Genomic DNA, 23212 nt, shown 5'->3' on the forward strand with positions numbered 1-23212 from the left:
TGACGAAATGGCGTTTGTTTACAAGTAACAAAAATGGGTTTGTCAGTGTCAACACGTTGCTGCTTCCCATTTTGAAGTTCAACATTTTCCGCTTTATTGCTATATACCACGTAACCAGATTTGTAGCGACGAGCGATTGTATACAGCAGTAGCTCAACATTTTCAGCTTAATCGCTATATGTCACGTGACCAGATTTATCGCTTAAAACGAGCGTCGAGCGACTTGCACCTTCTTAATGAAATTACCACAGACTAAGGAGAGATACGATGAACGTTGTCATTGACATTGACAACTATGAAAAGTGACAAGAATGAGGCGGTACGAGGCGCGGGGGTACCGATAGTGTCTTTTTCAACCTCGACAATCTCGACATTGCTACCGTAGAACGGCCAACTGATAGTGTATTTTTCAATTCGATGGAGCTATATTTTTTCTAAAAATTGATTGAGGTGCTGGGAACGTGGAAGCTGTCATTTTCTATAATCGAACCGTCAGAGACAATGCATGTATTTTTTCTATGAAGACAGCCGGCCGTAAATGAGAATAATAAAATGCATATTCAGATAGAAATAATATGGAACAAAAAACATAAAACATCTTTAACAAGATGATACTGTACTAACGACATCTATCCTGCGGTTACGATAAAATTTCTAGTCCAAAAAGAGTTGTGGACTACATGAGTTCAAGAGATAGCGCTGTAATCGACTTTCAAAGCTGTCAATGTCAAAAGCAAATGAAAATTGCTCTACTATTCTTGTAATCTGTGAACTTGTCTGGCCCTGCCTATACATATATCTTGTAGCTGTGTCTGTGCTATACATACAATGTACTCTATGCTCTGCCCACAGTTCTGCCCTACAGATTCCAGCATTATTTTATTTTGGTTGTTTGTTTATGTTTGTCGTGTTGAGTGGGCGGGTGAAGAAGGTGGATGTAACTTGATAAGGTTTTTTTGTGGTTTTTAAGCCAAGTTGGTTTTTGTTTATGAAAATATACTCGTGGCTAAATAGATCTTCAATGTTTCTCTCAAACAGTGTTACAAGTAAGTTTACGATGTACGTGACAAATCCGTGTAAAGTTTTTCGCGCCGAAACATTACTATATTTTCATAATTGTGTGAGGTATAAAATTTTTCGCTGTCTGTCTATTATTATTACTTTGTGGGACGTATTAGAAGCTCAGGTAGATTTTGAATCAATGCAAGGGTACGGTTTGCCCACCCTCCTTTCGGTCCGAAGTGGGGAGGGGGTCCCCTCCAATAGGGGAAGCTAGGGTAGACAAAGGGTAGTCACCCCTAAGCAGAGGGGAGCATGGGCCTTTGGCGATATTCGTTGGAAGGATTTAGTAAGGGGGAACACCATTTCAAGTTCATATTTCGAACTGGCGCAACGGCACGGCGTGGGAAAGTTGCGATCTCTTTTAAATTAGTTCTTTATGTTTGTGATTAACAGGTCTTCTGTGGTTTTAAATAAGTAAAAACAAAGAAGAATACTTTAACCAGGGCACAATGGCACAAATTGAAGGTAAGAGATTTTTTGCTTAATTTTACTTTTTATATCTCTAAATAAATACACCTAGGTACCCAAATAATTTTTTAAATTATAATTTTATAGTGTAGTAAAATAATTTTAATATAGACACAAAAAGAAATCCTGATCAATTAAAACCCCACATGACATTTGGATAAAATTTCAACACCTTAGAATTTTTACTTACAAGTTTTTTTTTATTTTTTTTTATCATCTATCAATTCAATTCCGATTGGACTGTAGCAAAGGGGGGGCCAGGGACAATATTTTTAACCAAAATGATATCATGAGCACACATATTTTATACAATACATAGAAATACATAGTACAGAATACATTAAAATATATATAATATTTTATTTGAAAACTTTTCTCTAATCAAAAATGGCCGAGATAAAGGGACCCAAAGTTAAGGTATGACGAGCGAAGCTAGGAGTGGTTAGTATGTATAATTATGATTGTGAATTGTTTGGTAGTCTGACCCAGGTTTCCCCTAGTTCAGGCACCAGTGTCCACCGCATAAGCCTTGTATCTATAACAACTGTAATGTGTAAATTTACCAATTGTATTTACTGGAACTGTAGATTAAATAAACACTAGTTATTATTTGGTGTTCGCCCTGGTGGGCGACTGAGCTTCGCTCGGGCTAAAACTCAATAATAAGCGTTTTCCTACAGATAAGACCAAGCTAGATGGATTTTTCATCCCTAAAAACCCCTACATATGAAATTTCATTGAAAGCGTTGGAGCCGTTTCTAAGATCCCTATTATTACAAGAATTGCTTGTTTAAAGATATTATATAAATAGATTATTTATCTATCTCATAAACAGATCATGAGTCAGTGGAGTACACAATTAAGCGGAGCCTTCTGGCCAAATCCAAGCGTGCCATCATAATGCGAGACCCCAACGGAGACACCGAGTACTGCTGTGTGGAATGCCCGCTCAAGTTCTCTGACAAAACACTGATGGAACAACATTTGAGCGCGCACAATCGCGAGTATCGGTTCCTTTGCGGAATCTGTGGCACGGCGTAAGTATATTATTTAAAAAAACTTTATTATGCTTTATTATTATGCAGATCAACTTTGGTTTCAATAGATTTTGTTAATGCACGGAGTTAAAGATAGAAACTACTGGAGCAGTGACCAGCATGCAAATATCTGCCTAATTATGTTTTTTTTTATTCATAAAACAAAATGTTTGCCTATTTTGGTAACTATCTTACAAAATAAATCACAGAAATTGTTAACAAAGTTAACAATCTTAATAAGTAGGTATCTCCGTTTGCTCTTAAAATCTAATAACATTTTACTTGCTTGTTTGGTTAGAATTTGCAATTATACTGTAACTAAAACATTTTAGTCAGCATTATAATTTCCTGGCATAATACTGTTATTCTGGAAAATCCCACATGAGGCCTATTCACACCCACTACAGGCCATAGCTCTCTACTCAGGGACTGTAGTTCCCACGCGGGTCCAGTGCGGATTGGGAACTACACACATGTCATTGCATTTTTTGCTGGTATATGCAGGTTTCCTCCTCATGTTTTCCTTCACCGTAAAGCGCATGGTGAATTTCAAAAGCTATTTCGCACATAAATAGTAACAGTTTTCAGTGACTCACGGTTATTTACACTGAATTGATCCACATAATATTTTGCACAAAAATCTATTTTTGAGATCACCACACCGTTTTGGCCACGTTGCAGCAAAATTGTCGTCACGTGTCCTCAGGGGCGGCGTTAAGCCGAGTTTAGACTTGCAAGAAAAATCGTGCAAGTTGCATTACATTGCGGCGCTCGATTGACCACTACAAATTCGTTGGTTTTACGGCCTCGCAATGTAATGCAACTTGCACGATTTTTCTTGCAAGTCTAAACTCGGCTTAACGTTCGCACATGCGGTCTGCCTTCTTTTTCTCAAGCGATACTTTGAAGAGGGACGGCGTGCTAAAACCGCGCGGCTATAATGCGTAAAGTTTATTTAAACAATCCCTTCATTCCTTAGGTTGAAACGCAAGGAGCACTTGGACAGACACACACTGGAACATCAACAGGTCAGGCCTCACGTGTGCCCCGACTGTGGCAAAGCCTTCAAGAGGAAAGAGCACCTCAACATACACAGGACCATACACAGCGGACAGAAGAACCATACGTGCCCGTTGTGCGATAAATGTAAGTACAGATAAAAACCGGCCAAGAGCGTGTCGGACACGCCCAAAATAGGGTTCAAAATTAAGTAATATTTTTCTAATGATTTCGTAAGTATTTTATACGGAATCTTCCAAGTTTAGGTAAATTTTATACTTCAGGCTGCTATTTACTTTTAAACTACAAATAATTTTCAAGAAAACTTAACCGTTATAGTTTTCCTTGTAAGTTTGATATACTTACTATCATCATGAATTTTTTCAAATTTTTCCACCCACCGGTTTGGATTTTAGAGGGGGGGGGAGGACGCTCGATTTTAATGAAAATTTGCACTTTAAAGTTGAATATTTCGCAAACAAATAACTGAATCAAAAAATCGTCTTAGCAACCCCGTAATGGTTTTAAATGACCTATCCAACGATACTCCTCACTATAGGGTTTGATGAGAAAAAAAATCACCCCCACTTTACGTCTATGAAAATTTTTTTTTTGAATTTTTTATTATACCATTTTGTCGGCATAGTTTTCATATATATCCGAAGAAAAACATTTGATAATTCGTAACCGCTGAATTTTCCGTGCCAACGAAAGGATGAGCGAGTAATAGATTAATTGATGACTTCTATACATTTTCTAATAATTGTGAGACTTTACACCCTATTAGTTTAAATAAGTATTGCCTACCTACACAGTTTGAACTCAATATGTATCGATCGACGAGGGCTAGAGCCAGGGTAATTGTGGGGGAGGTAGTGGGGCAGGCTTCTTGAGACATATTACAATTTCATAACATATTTATATAGATATAGCATAACCTGACTTGACCGTGCAAAAAGTATACAATCGACCAAGAAATTTCTTACCCTTTAAGGTTGACTATCATTTATACGGCTGGAAACTTATGACTATTTTCACAAGTACTAATTAAATTCAATGTGAAATTGGTCGGCTGTATTTATTTGGAAATTACGCTTGTGTCGTAACGACGGAACTAAATAATAAATAATAATATTAGAAATGTCAGGCGAGCTTAAAGCGCGAATCGCCAATATGGATAAAACCTAAAGATTTCTTAAAAGTTATTTGTTAAAAGTGTGCTTCAAAACGGATTATATTTCACTGATGCACGCATCCACCAGAAGAAGAGCTACGAACTAGCCCGAAACATGTGGAGCTAAACTCGATATAAGACGCGAGTTCACGGAGTTATACCTAGCTAGTGACATCCACGAAGACGCGTGATTTTGACAAAATTAGACATGAATGACATTGTAAATAAGAACCACGGCACGCGTCATCGTGAATGACTACCTATAAAAAGTAATGCACCTTAATTTAGTTAATTCAAAAAATATCAAGTGCTATGTAGGTCAGACCGACAAAGCATATCTCGTGTTTGAAAAAAAAACCGTATTATTTCTCGTAAGACGTACTGTACTGTACTTAAAATGGATTGTAACAATGGGACAGTTCTCAAATCTGCTCTAGCCTCTAGGCATCACTTAGACCTAAACACCGCCTTGTATCTTGTGCGTACAGTCGAGGGCATAAATATCTATCAGCCCTAGCGTCAAATATATGAATACACCATGTCATCGTGTCATAAAGATGTGATAGATACATACCTATTTTATAACCTTGACCGTACTTCCGGCTAGCAATATACTCACGCGCACCTTCTCACACAGGCTTCTACCGGAAAGACCATCTGCAGAAACACCTCCAGACCCACAGTAAGATGTTCATAGAACAGAACGTGTTCGTTGACGCTGAGCAAGACATGCTGGATATAAAGCCAGAAATGTTGGATATCAAGCAAGAGCCTGATGACGCGCAGTCAATGATCACCATTTCCGGTGTCACGGGGAACGTGTTTGATCCTGACATGATGGTGGAGGTGAGTTCTTGTTAAAGAGTATAGGTAGTGCCGCCAGAGTTGAGGTCACGCACACAAGAACATGCCATGTAATGACAGCGGGATTTTGACAGTCGCTCATTCATTTCATTCATTCTCCTTTTATGCAATCAGTTGTTCATGTAGCTGTGTGTGTAATCATTCACTTCAACTCTCGTGGCACTACCTATACGGACGGGATACAACTATGCGCGGTCGGTGCGTGGCGCGCTGAACGTATTCTGTTCTTGAAGTTGGGGTTGTTTATTTTATTTCTACATTTAGTAAATTTCGAGCTAAATGATTTTTATGTCAATTCAATTCAATTCAAATTTAGGAGAAAGCGGCATCAATTTTTTGACGATACCAATGACAGTGCCAGTGTGGAGGTTGACTGAGACACGGCGAGTAGGTGGACGTCTTGTTCGATAATCTGCCAGTTTTCGGTGGGATAACTACCAGTTAGTATCTGCAATGAGGGTACACTAGGTGTCAAGAATTAATCAACAAATACTTAATATGAAATGATGGATATGGATGATGGTTGTATCTCCTTCCTCTTTGGTTACAGTATAGATATGATATGACAGTTCACTACAGGTAATAATACATTGAATCAAGAATGAACGTTAAAATAATAATAATAATAATTACCGTAAACTGCTTCAACTTTGCCCTCTAGCCCCAACATTGCCTGATTCGATTTAGAGTCGATAACTTATCCCCCTTTAGGTTTTTAAACTTTTATCCCCCCGTAATAATAATTACCGTGTAGATAAAAGTTTAAAAACTATAAGAGTGCTAAGTTATCGACACTAAATAAACTCAGGCAATGTTGGGGCCAGAGGGCAAAGTTGAAGCAGTTTACGGTACTGCATTTATAATTTTTTTTTATTGTTAGTCAAAAATTTGTCTAATATTTCAAATGGAGAGAACAGGATATCATATAAATAAAGGAACAGATATTTTTGGACATTCCAAAAATATTATGTTCCAAAGTGCCATCACCCAAAGATTTTTATGTCATTTCCTGTTGTTGCTAATACCGATGCTTTACATATGCATAGAGATCTAATTTATGAAGTAAGCATTAGTGTAGCAGAACTAGATTAAACTATGACGTCAATAACTAAAATAGTTACAATAATTAATTGTAATAATAAGTAAACTAATAATGTAAATAAATTAAGGGAATAAAATAGTGAATTGTGTGAATATCGAAATTGGTTTCTAATAATTGACTTTTCTATACAAAAAGAGAATAGAAAGCATTAGCATTTTCAGACAATCCCAATTGAGAGGATATTACATACTTTTGATACTTTGCAAACTTAACAGTAGCATGATGTGACAATTTTCGTCAAACAACTGGTAAAATTAAAGAAAAGAAGGCTGAGTTAGGTATGTTTTCGAAAGCAACACGTGATCACTGACGTCATGTAAAAAATGAACAGCGGTAATCTTAGATGTGGGAATCGAAAGTAAAAGCATCCTCTGCAAACGGCAATGGTTTTTCGAACTTATCTCCTCTACGTTCAAAGACTTCCTGGTACCAATTATGTATATTAATAACGCGTAAAATGAGAGAGTTAGAATTTCTAACTTTTCCTGAGCAACATTGCAGAAAATAATTCTGTAACAGTCAACCCTCAATCCAATTTACTTGGCTTACGACGAAAAAGACCAAAGAAACCCGATAAACTTTTTTTACAGACTACGTAGGTAGCCGCGGGCTGCACCCAAATTCTTTTTTAGGCCGCCCTCCCCTTCAAATGGGGGAAAAAACTCCCCTCGGTTTAGGCCGTGTGCTTCAACAGGCCTGTTCAAACGTAACAGCCCGACAACTTTTTTTGGTATCCGTATCTATATGGGGAAAGGCTTGGTTCAAATCAGGATATTTTTACTGCGGATTATAAGTGAATTCGTTCAATTAAATGAATATCTTACTTGCTAATACTCGTACATAATGACCGTTTTCCTACAAAGATTTAAGTTTTCTTTGTGTCTGTGTCACGTCAATAACACTCGTCATGTTTGCGAATTCTCGAATTTGATTTTTAACAATAACTGTGAAAAAAAAAGCCAAAAGTTAATTACTAGATAGTTTCTATCAATGAACTAGCCGTTTGTCGAAGTTAACGGAAAACCTGAATAACACGGTGTACGTTAAAGCTAGTTAGTGGAAAGAAACTCATCAACATCAAATGTACCCTAAACAAAGACAAATGTAGGTAATCGTGCTCTTTATAAAGGTTTGTCTCCACAAAGAGGTATATTCATTCACGTCACGGATACAACGTGGTTCCTTCTATCTGGTACTGTTTTATAAGGGTACATTGTGTACTAAGGAATGTTTATACTCGTACCGGTGTATGACTAACACCATAGTCAGACAAAAAGTGACTTTCACCACTTTTTCTGCCGTGATTTGTGCCGTGAACTTGGGCATTTGTGAAAAACTCTTAGAATAATTTGAACAGATTTTCTCTCTGAGTATAAAATCCTTAACTTCCTTTCATTTACTGTTACGGAAATAACGGAAAACACAATTTTCTGTTAGGTATAGCTGACATCGAATTTCTATCACCCAGCCCTCCCATTTTATATTATAAGTGTAGAGAAGGGGAATTATATTGGGCGCACGTGTTATATTTCTACACTTATAGATTTTTTTTTAATTGACAACGTCTATTTATTGAACAGCTTAAATCCATACTAATATTATAATAGCAAAAGTGTGTGTTTGTATGTTTGTCCGTCTTTCACGTCGAAACGGAGCGACGGATCGACGTGATTTTTGGTATAAAGGTAGTTCATGTTCCAGAGAGTGACATAGGCTACTTTTTATCCCGGAAAAAATACACAGTTCCCGAGGGAACAGCGCGCGATAATCGAATTCCGCGATTCCAAAGGCTAGTTCAATAATTAAAAAAACGTAAAGCTGAACGATATTTGCCCTCAAATATTTAATTGCAATTATTGTAACAGTTCCATCAAAAGTTTCAAAAGTGCCATTTCATAATAATATGTCATTTAATTGATTATGCCTACGTTTACTCGATAACTTATGCAGTACTACGAGCCCGTGATTATTTTTACTAAATTTGACTTTGTTGTTTCGCTTTTTTTACGCAACTGGTCACTCTACTCCAGAACTGTCGACGTAATCGTAACTTTAATCTTAGACTAAATATGTGTAAGTACTTAGGGTTTTACGCATATACAACCCCCATTAATTCTGCACAGATTCGCAACGCCCTGTCTCGAGTGAAACAGGCGGAGATGGAGCCCCCGGACGACCCCGAGCGTCCGCACGTTTGCCTCGTTTGCGGAAAGCGGTACAAGCGGAGAGACCACCTCAAGCTCCACAGCGTGTCTCATATGGAGAAGGACAAGATCTGCCTCGAATGCGGAAAAGGTAGGACTCCTGACTCCTGACTCCTATACATCCTCGTAAGACCCATATCACAATTCCTTAGTTTTAGGTTACTCATTATAGGACTTAACTCACTGAAAATTAGCGTCCTGACCCCTCTGCCTTGACTCATGATGATGATGACTCATATATTTTTAGATTTAAGAATTCTGTAAACTGCTTTTTGTTATTGTTGTTGTTGTTTTGTAATAAATTTTATTCATTTCATTTCAATTCGAGTATCGTGATTTGAATTAGTATCAATTAAGAAAAAGTTATTATATGTTGACTTTTTGTCCTAAATTTGGTACGGGGGCCTTACGAGGATATTAATTATTTAGATTGGGTAAATCGTGGCATCTAGTGAAGTTTTATAACTTCTCGTAAGGCGAAATGTGCCTCCTATGCGGAAAAAGTTTAACCTGCGCCCTATATTTAAAATCTTAATGATTAATTAAAAGGAGGCAACAGTTATTAGTGCTCATGCACTGACTGGCCGTTTTAAAGCAAAATTACCAGTAACGGGCCTCGACCGTGGAAGTTTAAGTTATGTAACAGAGTTCTGGGCAACTAGATTGTTTTTCCATTAGTTTTTATGACAGTTGTACCGAGCGACAAGTTTTTACTAAAAAACTTTTCGCTACTCGCAGGCGGGCGGCAGGACCTAGTGCCTTAGACTGCGGAAGCAAGTATGTCCCATCCGGCCTTCTAATACTTGAATCAGTGTAATGCATAAGTGAAACCGGCGGAACTTGGTTTCTCTGAAAGCGGGAAACCATTGCAAGCTAATGGTCAAAGTCATTTTTTGTTACTGCAGGCCAACCATCGCCGTAGACACGTGGTAAATAAAGCAACAGGTACACGTGGCGCGCGGTATTGTTAAAGTGCTGAATCGTGTTCTGCCTTTTCGTAAAATTATTGTTTGCCAAATGAAGAAATGAAAACTCATGTTTTATTTGCCAACTGTTTCATTTCTCAACTCTCAATTTTCTCCGAAAACAATGATTTTACAGTGTATTTTCTTATGCTTTTATAAAACAGTTTCAGAGAAAATCCTGAGTTGGCAAATGAAACAGTTTGACAAATAAAACATGAGTTTTTTGTGTTTGGGAAACGTGAGTTGGGAAAAGGCAGGGAACCGTTCAGAATACATACGGCGGGACATCTGAATAGGCTACATTCCTAAAAATAAACAATTAGTTTGTCAGTTAGGTTTTCTAAATTATAGGACACGTATTTTTTTCTTTTGTTAATTGAACAAAAGATTATAGGCACTATGCCTTAGTAATATAGTAATATAATACTACTTAGTAATATACTTATGTCAATCATATTAAAACATAATGTTTGTTTGTACTGTACCAAATAGATTTGATACGAAACTAACGTAGTAAGTTTCAAGTTAATAATGAATCCTTCTATTTTATGTAAAAGGCATGGTATTTAAATATTGCTTCTAGAGTAGAGTTACCCGAAAAGGGTTTTACCCCCTTTTAGGGAGGCGATCCTACCGGGTATCGAAATGCCTAACAAGGGACGAGAGCCGCACTCGACCGGCCTCGGTCTGAAATAGCCATGCTGATTCTATTTACATAAAGTTACTGTGTATTTAACGGGTTGAACCCAAAATTATGTAATGGATCAATGAAATAAGTAATGGCCTTCGGTTTACACGGTCAATTAGACTTATTTATTTGCCTTCAGATGTCATGAAGGATGAATTTCTGTTGCCTGTTTTAGGGTTCCGTACCCAAAGGGAAAAAAATGAGATTTAATAAATAAACAAAAATAAAATACTAAAAACAGAATAAAATAAATATTTAAGGGGCTCCAATACAAGAAACGTGACTTTTGCCGTTTTTTGCTAATTTCTAATGAATGTTGTTTAGAACGGAACACTTCGTGCCCGAGTCCGACTCGCACTTGGCCGATTTTTAATAACTTTGTCAATTACTATATACTCGTATATTTCGACTTATCAACTTACTCACGCTATGCACGGTACATAATATCCCTTGTTAACCCTTTATAAGGCCCCATTTATTGGAGCATACTACCACAGAATCAAAAGCAGCTATCGAATTCATACTTGACAAATAATATTTTTAAAGCTAGTCGTATTTTCAATAATTACAATGGAAATTGTGCCGTATTATGAAAGCAATAAGGTTCAGTTTCCAACTCAATGCATGTGGTCGCTAAATCGCCTCTGCCTTATTAAGGGTTATCTTAGCATTATTTACATTTATAGACCAATTACTAATTAAGTTATGTCGTGCCGCACCTAGTTATATAAAAAAGGTTATAGGTTGATGTGAGAATGAGCAGCCGCAGCGCTCTTATTACCAAACACTAACTCCGGACTCTAGCACTGCGGTGTGGAAGGATAGGAGAAATCACCACACTATTTTTCCAAGAAAGTCATCAAGAAGGTTCACCGCTGATACTGAACCGACGACCACGATCTCTTAGGGACTGTTTCACCATCCATTGATTAGTGTTAACTGACGGTTAAATCTGATGCCGTCTCTATTTGTTTTGTTCGAATAGACGGAGTGGGCATCACATTTAACCGTCAGTTAACACTAAGCAATGGGTTTTGTGGGTGGTTGGGAACCGACCGTTTTACTTTTTTGTTAAAAAATTTCTTTTTTAAATATTCTCATTATGACACGTGTCTAGAATTTTCGAAAACAAAATATATAAAGCATACCATAAAGTTAACTCCCATATTATGACCCAAATACAGTTTTTATATAACGTGTTCTAGTTAACGGCTAACATCCCTGTGGGCCAAACTTGATGCTCACATGAAAATGCTATTAGCGATGACTTATGCGATAAACCGAATTTTATAATTTTGACACGTCTTTATACTAACGGGACGATCGTTCCCGAACATTCCAATTTCCAAACAATAACCATTGTTGTTTATTTCATAACCGCAAAAACGGCTTCGTTTGTGCAGTTTTTTAATCCGTTTGTGATTGTTGTGACGTGATTTATGTCCCAATCGAAAGAGGACTGATTACAGTAGGTAGGTACCTCACCCCTCTTTTACCGTTTGGGTAAGTAACTAATTAATGAATTCCCCCCAATTCGGGACAAACTACCTCTAGCTTGAATTGTCGCGTGCAAATGATATACACCGATTGCTCTGTCCGGTGCGGCTGTTATTCAACGAATTAAAATGTCTATGCCTCAAGTCCAATAGTTATTAAAAAAGTATTAAGTCTTAGGTCTTAGCTTTACTGCCGTGCGTTCTGACGGATGATTGTATCGAAAAAGTCCCAGCGATATAGGTACTTTCTCACAATCGGCCAAGGTACTTAAAATAATGTGTTTTCAGATATTGTTGAGCATCTTAACCGATGCCTTAACATTATAATAAATGATAATTATCTTGGTGCTAAGGAAAGTAAGACAGTCACGTGTACCCAGGTAACTTTAATTCGGTATGTATAGAAACGAGTAATGCGAAAAAATCATCGTGAAACCTGTGGTCTTTGTTTTATTTAGTCATCGTCCAAACCATTATGGCTGAGAGTGGTGATCCTTTGAAGTACACCGTCTTATATGTATTTCGACTATCCCTTGAAAATTCCAAATCGATACCGTACCAACGTTCGTGCTTATATGAGACAGGGCCGCATAGCTTAGGCGACCTTTACGAAATCCTCCCCTATTCTAGGGGTGATCCCCTATGGGCCAGTTGCGAGGGGGCACGGACAGTACAGTAGGGGGAAAATACGGAGGGCAACAATCTCTAACCATGCCAGTTAACCAATCTTACCCTATTTTAGACCATAAGACTACGGGACAAATGCCATAGTCGCATGCTTGTACTACATCATTACTGGTTTCCTAGGGGTTAGCATAGAGACGCTTTTAGAAATCTAATTTATTTTAAGGAGGGGTGACTTTTGGTGAGAGGGGACGAGCTCGTACATTTTTTTGTCATTTTATTTTTTCGTTATACCGGTTTGTTATGTGTGGTGGAGCGTCTAACTTCTGAGCAGTTATTTATGTTATTATTAACGTTGCGAGACATTTTAAAAAGGGTGTAAATGTTAGAGAGATATTCTTACGACCGGATAACGCAGTGGTTACAGAACTTGACTACGAAGCTTGAGGTCCCGGGTACGATCGCCGGTAGATATTCGTATGAAAAATACGAATGTTTCTTCTCGAACCTTGGATGTTTTTATATGTATTTAAGTATGTTTATCCGCTGTGTGTCCCGCTGTGGTGTCAAGTATCCCGTGATATTTATTTTAATACTACCTTCGTTTAGCGCTATCCCGTTGAAACTATGCAATTTTCCGGGATAAAAACTATCCTGTGTCCTTCCCTGGAACTCGAAACTACATATCCGTATACCGAATTTCATCTAAATCGGTTCAGCGGTACATCAGATATTGCGGGCACCACCCTGAAGTTGATAACATTTCATAAAACAATAATGCCAATAGACGTGTCTGTCGACTTGTAAGTTCGACTTTAGCGACATATTCATTTGATAGGAACTTGTTTAAAAATTGATAGACCACTTATTTTGCTGATGGTACCTTACGGCACATAGATGTACATAGATGTCGATGGACGTTAATTTTATTCGTTTCTTTGCTGTCTATCTGTTCCGAAACTTAATAAATTTATTCATTGTTATGAAATATTTAGCCTCCCATATGCACGGTAATAGAAGTGTCGTCCCCACCGTGACCCACCGGCCACGGCTGAAACGATCGAAGCTTTGCACCCTGACCCACATACGGGTATCATTGTCGCTACGTGTGATAGTGGTGTGAATATGCACGAACTTATTTGGACCAGGGGCCACGCGGACAGAATATGAGCTCAAGGCGGGCCGCAGCAAATGAAGCAACTGAAATTATCGTAATTTCGTTAGGTTTTTGGCGGGCCAAACGTCTGCCGACGCCTGCCGCGGCCGCGGTCTGTTTATCCCTGATATAAACCGTGGCAGCCTAATAATTCGACTTGCAACCTCTTTCGAAATTCGCGTGCAAATTTACATTTGAAATTTACCACTTGCTTTACTAATTTATTTTTTACCTTCTCCGCTTTCCGCTTTTTTTTTTCTTCGTTTTTGGTAGCGGCCAAGCAAGGTCAACCTATTGTAATTCTTTGATATAGACCTCCGCAAACTAACGCCTGAATCAAAAGTAAAAAGAAAAGAAAAAAACCGGCCAAGAGCGTGTCGGACACGCCCAAAATAGGGTTCCGTAGCCATTACGAAAAAATTAAGTAATATATTTCTAAGGATTTCGTATTTTATACGGAATCTTCCATAGTTTAGGTATATTTTATACCTTAGCTGCTATTTACTCTTAAACTACTAATAATTCTCAAGCAAACTTAACTGTTATAGTTTTCCTTGAAAGTTTGATATACTTACTACCATCCTGAATTTTTTCAATTTTTTCCACCCACCGGTTTAGATTTTAGAAGGGAGGGGACGCTCGATTTTAATGAAAATTTGCACTTTAAAGTAAAATATTTCGCAAACAAATCACTGAAACGAAAAGTCGTCTAAGAAAACCCCTTAATGTTTTTAAAAGACGTATCCAACGATACTCCACACTATAGGGTTGGATGAGAAAAAAGAAAATCACCCCCACTTTACGTCTATGGGAGGTACCATAAAAAAAAAATTGTACCATTTTGTCGGCGTAGTTTACATATATATCCGTGCAAAATTACAGCTTTCTAGCATTAATAGTCCCTGTGCAAAGCCGCGGACGGACGGACAGACAGACATGGCGAAACTATAAGGGTTCCGTTTTTGCCATTTTGGCTCCGGAACCCTAAAAAGAAGAAAATATATTTCTTGACAACAACGTCATTGTTGTGCAAATGAAATACTGGCTTAGCATAATACTGAAATTTTAAAATAATTTTAAATTAATTAAATCACTATGTTTGTCAAAATGTGTGTGTGTGTGTGTGTGTGTGTGCGTGCGCGTGCGAGTGTTTTTTGACTTGGAAGATTATGTACTTAGGCATTGACTACTTAACCGTTTTATGAGCATGGATTTGGCTTCGCGAGGAGAGGCCTTGGAGATGTTGCAGAATTTCAAGACCTAGTTGTAATATATGGGTTCGAGAAATAGCATATAACACCACTAATAACTACATAAGACGTAATCAAAAAAAATATAAAAATATCAAGAAAGAAAATCAAATCGTAAGAGTCGGTCGCTTCAATTACTTTTTTTATTGTTCCAGCTTTCCGCAAAGAGGAGCAGTTAAGGAATCATATGAGCATCCATATGAAACCGCAAGTCGCGCTCGAGGAAGGGTTGGAGCCCTACCAAATGGCCATGGAAACTGACGACTATCAACAGGTACAAGTCAAGTCACAAGAGCTGGCACGATAGTAGTTTGATAACCAAGGGTGGAAAGTGAATTCGTGAGAGCGCAACTAGTTCGAGGGTAAAATGGGTATAATATAGGTCTAAGGAATAAAATACTTCTTCATGTTTAGACCAAGTGGCGTTTAAAACCGATTATCAGGTAGCTTAAGACCACTTGTTACTTAGGCCATCTGCGTTTTAGACCTATGGCTATGGTGTCTATGGGCCATTTATATTTTAGACCACTTGCTACTTAGACCAGCTGCTTTATAGACTACTTGCTACTTAGACCAGCTGCTTTATAGACCACATGATAATTAGACCAGTTGCCTTATAGACCACTAGCTACTTAGACTAGCTGCTTTATAGAGCACTTGCTAATTGGACCAGCTTTCATATAGACCACTTGATAATTAGACCAGTGAGACTAACCCAATTATTTGAACGAAAGTAATGTCACTTTTGCCGTTCTTATAAAGTGGCCTGCTAATCCAAACTAAAACATAAGACCGTTTCTCAAAAAGTTGTCCACTTATTAAAAAAAAAATCCTGACACTATTTCAACACAGAAAATAAGTAATATTGTGTTTAAATATAACAAAACCTTGTGGTAAAGGTGATAAAAAGACAGATAATCTTTGTTGTTGGATCCAATAGAAAATTTTGATATAGTTATAAAATTATGATCTTTCCTCACAAGATTTCGTGACGTGCTCCTGACGTCAAGAAATTTTTGATGTTTTATGCACTTAATGTTTTATGATCTCGTCCTTAGTGTTAATAATTTCTTGATAAAAGTAATTTCTTGTCAATTTCATGACGGGACAACTTTTTGAGAAATACTCTTGAAATACTCATAAATGGGATAATCAACTGTTCATTGTTGTTATTCTGTCCCTTACGGAGACGTCATGTGATACATTTTGTTGGAAAAAAGTTTGCAATTCATACTATTAGCATGCTTAGGAGATGAGCCGTGAAGGTATTGCCTTAAAACTGTCATAACTCCTAACTTTTAGTGAATTTGTAACCCATAAAATCATACTTTTAATAAGTAACTCGGGAGACGTTACCATGGCAACAAGCTACACTAAAAAGTTGACTAACCCAAATGCGAAAGTAACTCTGTCTGTTACCTTTTCACGTTCAAACTGCTTAATCGATTTGAAATTTGGTACGGAGATAGTTTCAGACCTTAGGAAGAACATAGGGTAGGTTTAATGGGTGACACTATTTACCGGCACGGATAATACCGACATGGAAATACCGACCCGATATTTCGTGTACACGCCCATACAAACTGGTGTCAAACTGACAAGAGTTTCTATGGGCGTGTCAGAAAATATCATGTATAATATACGGTATTGTACGTCCGGTAAATAGTGTCACCCGGTTTTATCTCGGAAAATTGTGTAAGTAGTTCCCGCGGGACAGTGATGAACGACTTCTCAGGTGATGTCGCGAGCAGAAGCTAGTATGTAATATTCCTCCTCCTTTTACCTCTTTCTCTGACTTTGTAAATAATTTCCAGGAGGAGTCCCTCCTAGTTCCATGTGACGAGCCGCCGTCGCGCGCCGAGCGTCCCTACGGCTGTCCGCTCTGCCACCGCCGCTTTAAGCGCAAGCAGCATCTCAAAGTCCACGCTAACGTGCATGTCAGACAACACCCGCCTACTATATGGTGCTCCATTTGCAATGAAGGTACTTGATTTTTACACCCTGTACAGTCGCTATGGTAGACATCGGAGCTTGCTTAGGTGGTGCGTTTGAAGTGCCCAATTCGTAGTGGGCCTGCGTGAGAACTACGGCCTCTCGTTCTGGGAAGAGACCTGTGCCCAGCAGTGGGATGTAAATAGGCTGCGATGATGATGATGTCCTTATTATCAGTTGCGAAGGTGCGCATATATTTTTGAGCGCCAAGACAGCTCCAATGTTTAGATGACGACTGTAAATAGTAAGGTTATTCCAAGCTTTTCTTTAGCTTGCCTTGTTTATTTATTTATTTGGTTGTTTGTTTATTTGTATGGGGCAAATCTTGAAGCTAAATTTGACCCACTTCCAGCCGTCCGATTGACTTGAAAAGTGGCATACTATTACTTATGTCAATTCCCAGCATTCAGCATTCCCAGCCAGGATCGGCCCCGCAGGACGGAACTCCTCAACGGTTAATGGCATCGACTCGAAATTTGGTACGGAAATGTAATTTGGATAACAATGCAAGTACAGTCAGCAAAAAAGCTTGTTAAGATTGGTTTTTTGGAATCTTTTTGTATTTTTTATTTCAATTCCAAATTTTTACTTTTACGGTCATCCCGTAAAACCTAAATTGAAAATACAAACTGAAATATAGATGCTGACCAGGTGCTGGTTGACCAGCAGTGGTGTAGCGGTATAACACGCGTTACGGAATACCGAGGACCTGGGTTCAATTCCCAGTGCTGGTCTTATTTTTCTGGTTTTTCTGTGCATCTATATTTCAGTTTGTATTTTCAAAAAAACTTGTATTAAAAACGTAATTTTTAACAAAAAACTTATTTTAAAACGTTTCAACCGCCGTTTCCCTCATATTGTGAAAATTTAAAGACAATATCTACGAACTAAAACCAATTTCAATTCTCACGTGGCCCCTATTTGCTTTTAGATAGTATACATTTTTATGTAGAGTTTCTCTTTAAGGATAACACTTAGTCTGCGAAATAAGCGTTCATTCGAAATAAAACTGAAGAAACACAAAATATTAGCAAATCACTACGTCGCGCGTCTTCGGTCTTTCTCCCCATCTTTTATTCACTCAGTCTCCCTCATTCATCAGTCATCTCATCACGCTCATTCCTACATTTATGTTCATTGGAGCCGAGTTGGCCAATATAACGCATGGCGGTCTGTTCAGGATTCTTGAAGAACGAGCAGTTTGAGCAGCATCAGTGCCCGGGGGAGGAGAGTACGCCGCCGCCGCCGCCACTCGCCAACCAGGAAAACTATCCTGCGCAGGATTACGTACAGGTGTGTTTTACTACATCGTCTCAACGTCTTTCTAGTATCGGAATCCGGACCCCTTTTCGAAATCACGTCATTTCAACTTCTTTCTGGTATCGTAATCCGGATCTTTAAAATCAAAATCTAAAAGTTCATTTTGTAAGTAGGCCGCAAAGGGCTCTTTTACATCTCACTTTTTAACCGACTTCAAAAAAGGAGGAGGTTCCACGTTCCAATGTTTGTATTTGAAATATTTTTTCCTGTCAGATGTTGGACGAGCCGATAGCGCGCGAGGAGCCGGCGCTGCCGACGCCGCGGCGCGTGTTCGTGTGTCGCTACTGCGGGAAGCCGTTCAAACGGAAGGACCACTACCGAATACACCTTCACGTCCACACCGGCGTCAAGTCCTTCTTCTGCACTGACTGCGGGAAAGGTGACAATTTATTTACTTTCCATACTGAGCCACACTACTATGACCTCTCAAGCAGAGGATCGTGGGTTCAAACCCCGGTCTGCACATCTGGGTTTTTCGAAATTCATGTGCGAAATTACATTTGAAACGAGCTTTACGGTGATGGAAAACATATTGAGGAAACCTGCGAAGCAATCCAATGGTGTGTGTGAAGTTCCCAATCCGCTGACTGAGATATAGAATGAAACCTATAAATGCACCTCCCTATATGGATATGAAAGAAATAATAAATTTATTCACCAAAAATATGCGAGATGCAATACACCCTTCTGAATACAATTCTACCGGCGCCCATGATGTGGCCCTCAAAAGTATGCAGTAATAAGTAATTTTGTGCCGCTGAATATATTTATTTTAACGAACGAACGAGAGTCACCGTCATAGCCTAGCGAATCAGCTCGAAGTTGCACTGGTCATGTAGCACGCGAACAAATGATGTGTTGAGGCCGCAAGTTCTAGAATGGAGATCGCGGATTGGCAAGCGCAGCGTAGGATGTCCACCAACGAAATGGACGGACGACCTGGTTAAAGCCGCAGGTTCGAGGATGCAAGCCGCTTCCAATCAAAGCGACTGGAGAGCAAATTGGAACAATTCGATTCACAAGAGCTAATACGAGGGCCAGTCAACTATTTTACCGACACTTTGGGCGTCTCCTGCGTTACCAAAAAATCGTACTTCCAACAAGTTATTTCACGGTTTAATTGGTTGAACTTACGGTGGATGTCATGTATACATGTACACCATCTATTAAATTACAGGAAAAAACATGTTTACTTACAAAAATCTGCAATTGTTTGAAAAAATAATGTCGCGGACAGATTAGTGTCGGTAAAAAAGTTGATTGACCAACGAACGAATTGAATGAGTGAATGATTAATGTTTACGTCACAAAATGATTAAATACTGGTTGATTCATGCACTTCAGATGCTCCATGCTTTGAAAGATATCGTTGAAACTAATACATTTTTTATTATAATACAGGGTTCTACCGCAAGGATCATTTGCAGAAGCATTCGCAGGTGCACTTGAAGGAGAAGCCCAAGATAGTGATTCGCCGGGCGAAGAAGGAACTGCCCGAGCTGTTCCCCATACACATGCTGAAGAAACCTGAGGCGCAAGTTAAGCCCGAGATCACTATTACTGTAAGTATGACGAGTAAATGGTGGCTCTGTCTCAGACAGTGGCCTGCAGGATTTGTCTTTCAGTACAAAAAAAAAATGCGCTGAAATAAGTTAGAACCAAATTTCTATACAAATTGTGTTTTTTTCTGAGGTTATGTACAGACAAGATTTTATTTTTGAGGGTATTCAGGGTGGACAGTTATCCTTGTTGTATTTCAAACTGGCATTTTTCTGCTTGGACGTATAATTTCGATCTGTTGATTTTCCATTTGTACTCAATGACAGTAAATCGACCATTTTCTTCAAATATTAGAAGTCTTAGAATCTTTTTTAATCATAAAACCCAACATTTCTTTAATGAAATGAAATGATATATTTATTCCAGACGTTAGTCCATAAAAACAATTAAAAACAATTAATTAGAAGTCAAATAAATAAAATGAAAATTAAATTAAATTAAGAATAAGCCCGGGTTAGATGAACATCGCGGGTTACCCCGATCCCGCGATGACCGGTCTGTGGTATCTCCTCCAGCGCTCATGAAGCGGGCTGGCGTCCCACTCCCTCACAGCTGCAAGCAGTGTGTTAGAGGAAGCATAAATGGCCCTTCTGGCGGCAGCAGCGCGGGCCAGCCCGGCGCGCGCCCCGCAGCGAACATGGCGCTCGCGCTGCACCAGCGTGCAAATATCATCTTTTAAATATCATCTTTTTACTTGAAGAACTCCTCAACCCCAACACAATTAGGGTACTTGACACCTCCAATTATTTAAAGTACTTAGTATGAGCTGTCAAATTGCAATTCCCTCGTAAGTATTATTTACCAATAATAGCAATAGTGACCTGTGCATTCGCATACTTGTCAATTCGAAACTAAATTGACTCAATAATTCCCAACTAAACAAATTAATATTTCCAGGCGCCAATGAACACGAAGTTGCGCGTGCCGCTGCAGATCAAAGTACCGTACCAGGTAGTGACCGCTACGGCCGACGGCGAGGCGCGCGCCGTCACCGTGGACCCCGCGCGCGGCATGCGCGACCTGCTCGCCTGATACAGGCAGAAGTATGGCGCCTGAGCCATACTGCCCGTGAATTAGTAGCAGCGCGCGTGAACCATACTGCCCGTAAGCGTAAGAGTGGCGACTGAGCCATTCTGCCCGTAAACTAGTAGCAGCGCACGTGAACCATACTGCCCGTAAGCGTAACAGTGGCGACTGAGCCATTCTGCCCGTAAACTAGTAGCAGTGTTCGTGAACCATATTGCCCGTAAGCGTATATAAGAATGGCAGGTGAGCCGCTCTGCCCGTAAACATAATAGAAGCATACTTGAACTATACTGCAGTAAGGAAATAGTAGTGTTTATGAATAATGCTGCCATAAGGACATACAAGTGTGGTATTATGCTACTAACCACTGCAAGTAAGCACTCACACCAGGATTCATAAAATGTTGCTGACCCGTTACAAAGGGCATAGTGTTGTAATATTACGACACGTCGATATGTAAGCTCATCAAAAGTCATACAATGTATGTATGGCCAATCAACTATTTTACCGACACTTTGGCCGTCTCCTGCGTTACCAAATTGTCTCTGGCGTTACCAAAAATCGTACTTCCAACAAGATATTTGACGGTTTAATAGGTTGAACCTACGTAGAATGGCATGTATTCATGTACACCATGTATTAAATTACAGAAAAACATGATTACTTACAAAAATCTGCAATTGTTTGAAAAATGTCGCGGACAGATTAGTGTCGGTAAAAAAGTTGATTGACCCGTATACTGCCATCTGATGGATAGCTGACTGATGAATTATTAAAATTAGTCATTATAACGTAATTTGCATCGGAACCAATTGTATATACAAATTACTCAGGTTGCTACATAAAAATAGAATTATGTGGTAACCTATCTCTTAGTTTCACAAAAAAGTTTCTTGTTGTCATACATAATTTTATTGTAAGATGACATTGCGACCTACGTAAATGAAAATTGTGATAATTTCGATGTATAAAATGTGTGTTAAGTAGGTATAAGCATTTTGATATATTTTTTTTGTTTTAACTAAGTATTGCTAATATGTCGCATAATGTAATAATACATATGAGAGTCTCGACTAAATATTTAAAAAGCTTGCTTGTATATTGCTGTAATGTGGTGATTTACAAGTTGTTTTGTTTAGCTCGTGAATGAAAAAACAGGGACTAGTAAAACAGTATTTAAACGTATCGACAAAGACTGGGTCCAAATAATTAAGATCTCCTTAGTTTATACTGTATTTTTAAGATGTCGAGTCGCCATTCGCACTTGTTATTGAAATTATGAAATGTACAATAGAATGTGTGTAAAATTATATTTCAGAAAGGCACAGTTTGTCTTATAGTGTGAAGGTTTAGAACGAGTTTTTGAATCAGAAATAATGCAACAGTCAGAAAAAACACCATGTGAAAAACCCGATTGGCATTGCTTAAATAGTTATTTGTATAAAAAATAGTTACATTATATTTGTAAGTGAAACTGTATCTTATCCTTTTGTATATGACAGTTTGTTAATACATATCTTTGAACCTTTTTTCATAGTAATCGTCTATTTAATTATAAGTTTTGTACTTAGGTTTATAAGTTACCATAATTTACAAATGTTATGGTTACTAGACTCTGAAATCTTTGAAAGGGTACGATATTATTTGCTGTTACCGGTAATTTTAGATTTTAAATACTGTATTTGAAAACCATTTATCTATCTCGTATGATACAGTGTGCCACGGACTTATCAAATACGGGGTACGTTTCTCGAAAACTCAAAGAGATTTCTTTTTATTCACAAGTTGTTATCAAACGGGCCTGATGTGGATAAAACTGAAACGAATATTAATTAGAGTTGTGACCAAACCTCACATCCCCCTCCGCAAAGGCGGAACTTTCGCAAGAAATGGCACCTCAGCTTCTGCATTCGTTACATGTTTTTATAGACGTTTATGGTTTGTTAAAGTTTTGACATTGTGATGCTATTTAGTGGAGCCGCTTTCATTATTCAGATTTTCCTAAGAAACTGCTTTGTATTTCGAATTTATTCTTCTAGAAAATTCATTACTATTACGTTAATCTTATTCCTTTATTAGCCCCCTCAATGAAACTCTGGTTGTGCGGAGATCAATTTTTTCTTCCACATCCACTTCAACCTCCATTGAAATGACCTCTGTTAAAACTTTAATCAAGCGGCAACACTAAGGGGCTGTTTCAGAAACAGCGCTAGAAACAGTGTTTC

General features: G+C 38.4%; 1 protein-coding gene across 3 annotated transcripts; it reads left to right on the forward strand.

The window, feature by feature from the left end:
- The first annotated feature begins 787 nt into the window (after positions 1-787).
- Positions 788-21470, forward strand: LOC141428909 (uncharacterized). 3 transcript variants are annotated; one of them, XM_074088966.1, is made up of 12 exons: positions 788-1046; positions 1456-1527; positions 2366-2567; positions 3547-3713; positions 5378-5586; positions 8830-9001; positions 15245-15363; positions 16904-17072; positions 18262-18374; positions 18615-18780; positions 19803-19963; positions 20859-21470. In XM_074088966.1, the coding sequence occupies exons 2-12, from the start codon at positions 1512-1514 to the stop codon at positions 20991-20993; spliced, it is 1629 nt and encodes a 542-aa protein (XP_073945067.1). In that variant the 5' UTR covers positions 788-1046; positions 1456-1511; the 3' UTR covers positions 20994-21470. The 3 variants fall into 3 exon arrangements, with proteins under 3 accessions (XP_073945067.1, XP_073945069.1, XP_073945068.1); XM_074088968.1 differs by lacking the exon at positions 788-1046 and adding an exon at positions 1103-1125; XM_074088967.1 differs by lacking the exon at positions 788-1046 and having other exon boundaries at positions 1145-1527.
- Positions 21471-23212: the final 1742 nt, after the last annotated feature.

This window comes from Choristoneura fumiferana, chromosome 6 (genome assembly GCF_025370935.1).
Source record: "Choristoneura fumiferana chromosome 6, NRCan_CFum_1, whole genome shotgun sequence".
NCBI classification, from domain to species: domain Eukaryota; kingdom Metazoa; phylum Arthropoda; class Insecta; order Lepidoptera; family Tortricidae; genus Choristoneura; species Choristoneura fumiferana.

What these genes read in the sequence shown, in the direction of transcription:
- LOC141428909 (XM_074088966.1), top strand. An exon ending in CTGCGCAGGATTACGTACAG is followed by an intron (nt 18,375 to 18,614) that starts GTGTGTTTTACT and finishes TTTTCCTGTCAG; the next exon opens with ATGTTGGACGAGCCGATAGC. An exon ending in AGCCCGAGATCACTATTACT is followed by an intron (nt 19,964 to 20,858) that starts GTAAGTATGACG and finishes TAATATTTCCAG; the next exon opens with GCGCCAATGAACACGAAGTT.